This window comes from Sinocyclocheilus rhinocerous, unplaced genomic scaffold (genome assembly GCF_001515625.1).
Source record: "Sinocyclocheilus rhinocerous isolate Xijiao unplaced genomic scaffold, SAMN03320098_v1.1 scaffold263, whole genome shotgun sequence".
Lineage (NCBI taxonomy): Eukaryota > Metazoa > Chordata > Actinopteri > Cypriniformes > Cyprinidae > Sinocyclocheilus > Sinocyclocheilus rhinocerous.
Window position 1 is genome coordinate 1,708,026 of NW_015645086.1, and position 8,121 is coordinate 1,716,146.

The window sequence follows — 8,121 nt, forward strand, 5'->3', positions numbered from 1 at the left end:
TATCACATTTGTAATCATGCTGCTTTTTGGTGGAAAAAACGTCAGTCTTCGTGTGATACTGATTAACTATATGGAATGATATAAATATACATTTCTGCCCCGATATCTTGAATTTTGTGATCGTTCTAAATGCATTTTAATAAACTGAATCATGCAGTGAAAGAACGCGCACTGGTCTAACCTGCTAGACTTTAGCTAACTTACATGGCAGCTCTCATGAGTCATGGATGTTAGCAAGACAAATTAACTTCATTTGCCTTTTGTCATTAATAATTAGCTGTAAATTCGTGGCACCGGTAGCTTAGTCTTTTGTTCATCACCACGCACCTCCACAACAAGACAAACACAACTGGAAAGAGAGGGAGGGCTTCACTTCTGCCGCTGCGGTTCTCTGTCTGTGACTGTGATGTGCCGATCAGAGTCTCAACATTTCCTGACCCGACCTGATATTTAGTTTTTTATTTGTTTGACAGGGAAAGCTGTGATCAAACAGTAACACGCACACATATATTAATTTATTTAAAAAAATTTAAAAAATTTAAAAAAAACTGAAAAAAGGGCACTTTCTCTCGAGGAAGAAAAAGGGCAGGTGCTCAAGCCCCCTTTGATGTTTATGTGTGCACGTGCCTGTCCAGCATCTTGAAAAAGATCATTCCATTTTATTAAGTGAAAGAATGATGTTCTAGAGACTGTATAGGATGATATAACAGTTGAACTATCTACACAGAGATTTGGACCAATGATTAGTACTTTTGCTTTATCAGAGTTTAGCACAAGTTACTTGGCATCATTTTTTAAATGTTCTGTACCATCTGTGGAAAACTGTGACATTTTATCTGGTCTAGAGGAGATATAAAGATGTGCCAACTGCACAACTGCAGAAAATAAAGTCTTTTCAGATGTCAGTTATTGTTACAATGTGCATTTCTAGACTTATAGTGCCATATTTAATTTTTGACTGGATGACAGGGTAGTACTACAAGGTGTTCAATGGACTGTACTGTTATTTAAAACATGCACATTTTTCAGCTGATGAAAAAAAACTTTATTTTTGAAAGTCATTAGTGTTTGTTTGTTTGTCTGTTTATTATAATTATGCGATCTAGAACTTTTATGCAGTAGATGCAATTGTAAAGACTATTAATCTGTCATTCCCAGCCTCATTTTCATCTGTGTAAAATTCAGCCTGGCATGTACCCTGAGGTATATTTCATTCAAATTCCTCCAATGAAATAAAATGTGACCATCTTGAATCCATATTACATGCTGGTAACAACCTGAAATCAGATTCATTAGGGACATGTATGTACTTATAACTGTACATATATATATTCATATTTTACATTTTGTTAATTAAAAAGCAATGCTGGATTTTTCAGAATCCTATCATTTCAAGACCTAGTCTCTTCCTCATAGCTTGTTAGTATAGATTTTTTTTATAAATAAAGACCCACATTCTTTCCTTTATATGTGAAATTTGGGAAATTTATTTGAAAAATAGAAGAATCTGTGGAATTATTTTTGATGAAAATATCCAGTATATTTATTGGAGATTAAGATTTTAGTTTTTCTTGAGTTTCTCTCCATAACAAATTATATTTTATAATCTCTCTACACTAAAACAACAAACTTCTGCAAAATATTACATTTCTCAATGAGGTGTCAGGTTTTCGGTTAAGAAAAATGTTTTAGTCTATAGAAAGGGAACTTTTACGAAGTCATGCCATGGTAGGGTCAGGAAAGTGATTAAACTAGATTTTCTGTATAGTTTCACAGCTGGGACTGGGCAAAGCTTCAAGTGCATGGTGTTTTACTTGGCTGTAATTAAACGGTGTTTGCTTTGTGCATATATGTTTGAATACTGATGTAACATATATTATCCTTGCAAGTATTTAGTAGCTTTTGAGGCAGAGCTTCTTAAACATTCAAACCTCCAGGCAGAGCATACATAAATGTCTCCAGGAGTTTGGCTCCAAAAATGCTTTTCATCATAATAACTCTTAGTGCTTATGAAAATATTGTTTGTTGTTAGATAAACACCTTTGGAAATTATATCCGCAAAGGATATAGCAATTTATAAAATGTCCAACTTTTATTGGATATGAAGTGGTTATGTAATATTTGATATACATTTGATCTGAATTAATGCACAGTCAGACTATGGGTATTTCTGAATTACAATCACTTTGCAATAATTGCAAAATTACAGCAACTGATATGAAAAACTCCTTATTTCCCACTGTCCACAAAAATGAGAGATGCTTGTGAGTGAATTGTTTCTGTTCTGTTTTTTCCCCATATAATTGGTGTGGAATTCCTCTTTGTCCACTGCAGTTAACCTTTGCTGGATGGGAAAACTTCCTGATGTTTGTGGGTTTGATTTAGGGATAGGGATAGGCATGTCCCGTGCCCAAATACAGCTTCTGCCAAGACCCTTATGAAATTCAGATAAGTAAATGTGTCCTTTTGCATTAAAATAATAGCATGTCTATCTAATAGGCTATTTTATCAGTCAGGAATAGAACATTAGATACAACACAGAATAAAAAAAAATGTTTTTTTTTAAAGGAACACTCCACTATTTTTGAAAATAGGCTCCCCTAGAGTTAAACAGTCGCTGCAACCATGGTACGGCAGTAAGTTCCTTGATTATTCCCTTTATACTAACGGTCTAATCAGATTCAATGATCTATGCTAAGCTAAGCTAAAAGTGCTACCGCCAGACCCGGAGATCGGCTGAATGGACTCGAAAACGGTAAAACTCAACTGTTTAACTCTAGGGGAGTTGGAAAATGAGCCTATTTTCAAAAATAGTGGAGTGTTCCTTTAAATCTGGGTACACTGTGAACTAAATATCACAGAAGTGTCTTACCTTTTAATAATGTGACCTAAATTATAAAAGTTTAGCTGATAAACAACACCGCCAGACCCTGAAGAGATTTATAAAGGGCTTGAAATTCTCTGAGGGATACTGGCCGTCAAACTTAACACTGAAGAGGAAATTGAGGTCAGCAGGACACTGAGGTGGGCAAAAATGTTTATTTGCTTTGAAATGACTCTATGGTATTTTGTGGATTAAAGGAAAAATGTTTCACTCTTTAGCCTCCTGCATAGAAACCACTGATGTAGGTCAGTGTAAGACCTTCAAATGCAACATACTGTATAAATGCGTTTATATTTATAAATTCTTGAAAAATTCTTTCAAAGAAAACACTTAAAGAATTAGGTGTGAACCCACTGAAAAGAATAGTTCACCCCAGAATGAAAACTCGCTCACTCTCGTTCTGACGGCACCCAGTCACTGCAGAAGTTCCATTGGTGAGCAAGTGATGTAATGCTACATTTCTCCAAATCTTTTCTGATGAAGAAACAAACTCATCTACATCTTGGATGGCCTGATGGCATATACATTTTCAACTAATTTTCATTTTTGGGTGAACTGTTCCTTTAATATAATTTAATAAGGGTGACTAAGTAAATTAGCATATTGTGAAGAAAAGTGGATTCTTGGGAGTTCCTCTTTACTACCTTCCAAAACCTTATAAAATGCCTTATAGTGCCACATTATCATTAACATTCCCAAAAGGAAAAAATCACTGTGCTCACAAGATCATTGCAATAAAAGTGAGGGTTGTTAAATGCCACAATTTATTATTCTACAGTTTTGTAAACCTGAGGTAGACCAGAAACCATATGATTGGTTTTCAAGAGGCCAACCTTAATGTCTTCCAGCTATGAAGGTAAAATAATAAATAATGGGCTAGGTAGCTGTATAAGCGTGAGCGAATTTCTCAAAGCTGAGAATGATTAGTGCTAAAATTCCTGAAGTGGAAAAAGACAATGGAGTGTAAATAACGGACTGTTTTAGGATATCTATACACAAAAGATGGACTATAAAGGGACGTATCCAAATTCCTAAGCGCGTTACTTTTGTAATATCATGCTGACATGATCTGTCATGTTTCAGAGCATCGGTCGCTCCTCTGAACTCGTGTGTGTGGGTGGTGTCAACACGAGCTATAAATATACATTTTGACTGACCGTTAAAAAAAGCTTTTTTTCCGTTTCACCGGAGCTTTCTCAGAGATGAAGAAGAGGATGCTCAGAAGTGGTTTGTGGATTGAAGTGGAATTGTTTTGGAAGACATTTTTAATTTAGAAACTCGGATACCGCGTCTGATATTGGTTGCGCGCTCAGTGAGGACGCTGGCAAAATGGCAAAACTGTTTCCTGGTGCTCTTTTGCTACTTGTGAGTTTGTTAAACATTTTCACCGTGGGTAAGTGTTCCAACTATACTGAACCACTGTTCCCTTTCAGTCGGTCACTCTCGACGTCACGTCGGATGACCGACGTGAGTTTTACATGAGTGAAGTGGGTTTATAATTTATAGGAGCCATTAATAGTTTGCTATTTGACTAGTTTTAAGTTCTATTTAGCCTACATATGTCATTCAGTTCTTATGACTTTCCTCATTATCGACTGTTATGTGGCTAATTGGTGGGTCACCAGATCACAAGACAGAATAAATGATGGCTTTAATTTTAATTTATTTTAAGCTACGCTATATACGCCTTTTTGCATTGTGACATTATTGTCATGAAAATCAAGCACATTTTCATTTTCTTTGCTCAATAGTGTAATGTAATTATAATGGTAATAATAATAATTCTTATTATAATTATAATATAAAAATAATTGTGTTAATCTACAAATTTATTATTATATTATTATTAACAACAACAACAATAATAATAATATAACTATTTTTGTGCAGTGAAACAATAAAACTGTATTACATTATGTTGTCAGTAATGAGAATCACAAATTAGAATAACGGTATTTACACAAAACCAAAAGTCACAAAAATAATCATTGTCTTAAATAGACTTAATTTATATATATATATATATATATATATACACACACACATTTAAGTGTGCTTGGACATTAGCTATGCCCTTTGATAATGATTGATTATTGTTCAAATTAAAGGTGCATCATTATCCAGGGCTGGAGACCTGCACTCATCTCCGATCTTCTCTGATGATCCGAACAGTGTTTTACATCAGCTGACAGAAGCAGAGCTCATTTCAGCATCACACACCCGCACAAGATCCAAGCGCTGCACTTGCTACTCCTTTAAGGACAGGGAATGTGTTTATTACTGTCACTTGGGCATCATCTGGATCAACACCCCACAGTGAGTACATTACAATATTTTTTTTTTTTTTTATTGTCTAATAGTCCGTGTCAAACAAAATGCAAATAAAATTAATAATAAAATGTATGCTATTCAGTTTACGCAAACATGTTTCAGCAACATATTTGGTCACAATATACTTAAAATGTATACTTTAAAGGTAAAACATTCTGCAGAAACAGACATTCACTCCTCTGAATGTATTGTTGGTTTGGTTTCGAGAGGGGTGAACAAAATGAACCCCTGGGAAAGTACATTCCATGCATGAGATCAGGGCAAGGACTTTCAGTCATGCTGAAGAATCTGCTTTGATAGTTTCTTGTTCAGGCCTGTAGTCTGATGAATGATCAACCCAGTGACCTTTATATTCAGGACAGGAGCACTGAGAGGTGCTTAAAAGTAATTGGATATGGTTGTTCTGTTTCTTTTTCTTTTCCATTCTATTGGACCAATATTGTTTTCCATTAAGAGTCATAAAACACTGAGTAGTTGTAATTTAGCTTGGATTATAAAGGGGAATAAGGACAAACAAATAATACAGTGCAGCATGTGAAATTATATATTTTATTATTAAGCTAAAACATATAATTTACTTAAATACAAAACACATGTTTTTAAATATTAATATTTACATTTTAGTAAATGATATTAAATAAAATTCATATAATTTTTAATTAATATATTTAAATATTTTTGTATTTATCTTTTTAACCTTTTGTAACATTATAAATGTCTTTACTGTCACTTTTGATCAATTTAATGCATCTTTGCTGAATAAACGTATTAATTTATTTAATTTCTTTTTTTCTTTTTTTTTTTAAAGAAAAAAACACTGACCCCAAACTTACGGTAGTGTATAATGTTACAAAAGCTTTCTATTTCAGATCAATGCTGCTCTTTTTAACTTTCTATTTATCAAAGAATCAAAAATTGTTTGAAAGAATTGAAAAAAATTGTACACAGCTGTTTTCAATACTGATAATAATAATAAGAAATGTTTCTTGAGCATCAAATCAGCATATTAGAATGATTTCTGAAGGATCATGTGACACTGAAGACTGGAATAAATTACATTTTAAAATATATTCAAATAGAAAAGTTATTTTAAATTGTAAAATATTTCACAATATTACTGTTTTTGCTGTATTTTGGGTCAAAATAAAATTTAAAAATCTTACCGATCTAAAACTTTTGAACGGCAGTATACAGTACTATAATAATATATACATCAAAATTCTAACTATTTAAGTCATGGTTGAATTGTAAAATATTATTTAATATTATTATATATATATAATATTTTACAATTCAACTGTGACTTAAATAAATGTTAGTATTTTGATGGATATGTAGTTAAACCTGATTGGCCAGACTGAAGGAGTGTCATTGATTTAATGGTGTCTGCTCTTTAAATTGTACAAAGACGGTCCGGCTTAAGTTTCTGCAATACTTACCACAAGCATATTTTGATGTGACTGTGTTTCCATGGTAACGGTTACTGTCCATGGTGCTGATGCAATAGAAGCAGAGGATTCTCAAAAATTAGAGTTTGAATAAGATCACTTTTTGACAGCCAGCACACACAATATATCATTCAAAATAAACCAGGTTTCAGTGCCCATTTGTCTCGCCAGAATAAAGGACTAAAATGAGGCCATACCCAACACTCCTTAATACTCTCTATTCAATATCATTCCATAGCCAGCAAACACGTGATTAAAATATATTTCTAAATATAGATATATTTAAATATAGATATATTCGGTTGTACAACAACATGCAGACATGAATGAGTTATCGCTATTTAGCCAAATACATGAGAGATCGCCACAGGACTTTTAGTAGAGTGATTCAGACTGACGCTGAGCTATTTAAACTATGACTTACAATGTGTTGTGGCACTCACCATTGATATTGACAGGCGATCCTTCAGGAATTCAGCTCGGACCCCTGGCTCCACACTGAAACCAAATGGTCAACATGAGAGCAAACACTTGTGATGTGAGATGAGAGGCATGCGTTCAGAAAGAGAGTACTGAAGAGAGTGGCTGGAGATGAGAGAGAAGCTCATATAAAGTGCATGGAAGCCTTCCCAGATGAGTCTGCAGAAAGATTTCTGGCCCTTGTTCCAAGCCATCACTAGAGGCAGCCTCTTATGGTTTATCTCAGTGTCAATGCAATTCCAGCTGGGTTTGCTTCTACAATAATAAAAAGATGATATACTTTACAATGTTTCAGGTGTTAAAGGGATTGTTAACCTGTATGACTTTCTTTCTTCTGTGGAACATAAAAGAAGATATTTTGAGAAGTTGTCTCACTGTTTTCTTTTTTGTTTTGTTTTTTGAACATGCAATGGAAGTCAATGGTAACTAAAACTGTTTGGTTACCAACATTCTTCAAAATATCTTCTTTTGTGTTCAGCAGTAGACAGAAAGTCATACAGGTTTGGAATAACAAGAGAGTGAGTAAATGATGACAGAATTTACATTTTTGTGAACTATTTAAAGTACACTGGCATTTAAAGGTTTTGGCTTCAACATTTTCTTTTTATTAATTTATTGTTTAATTCAGCATGGATGCATTGATCAAAAGTGACAGTGAAGTAATTTTATAAAATATTTATTTTTCATATAAATATTGTTCTTTTGAACTTTCTATTCATAAAAGAATCCTGAAAAATGTATTACAGTATATAATATATATGAAGAGTTTATTTGCAAAAACAGATAACTCCGTTTTTTTATTTATTTCAAAAATCACGTTTTTTTATTATGTTATGATGTTTTTATTGTGTTTTATTGTGTTAGTTAGCTGTTTTTTTTTTTAACCTAGTCAAAATAACCCAACTGCAGTTTGATTGAGATTAATTGGAATGCACAATGAAAAAACATGATTTCTGAGAATTGTTAAAAACGGAGTTA

The 8,121-nt window shown here is 33.3% G+C and overlaps 1 protein-coding gene across 1 annotated transcript in view; it reads left to right on the forward strand.

The window, feature by feature from the left end:
* The first annotated feature begins 3,865 nt into the window (after positions 1-3,865).
* Positions 3,866-8,121, forward strand: part of edn3b (endothelin 3b) — a 9,522-nt gene continuing 5,266 nt past the window's right edge. The window contains exons 1-2 of the mRNA XM_016509069.1: positions 3,866-4,277; positions 4,993-5,200. Coding sequence (XP_016364555.1) covers positions 4,214-4,277; positions 4,993-5,200 — 272 coding nt within the window. The 5' untranslated portion in view covers positions 3,866-4,213. The remainder of the gene's footprint in view (positions 4,278-4,992; positions 5,201-8,121) is intronic.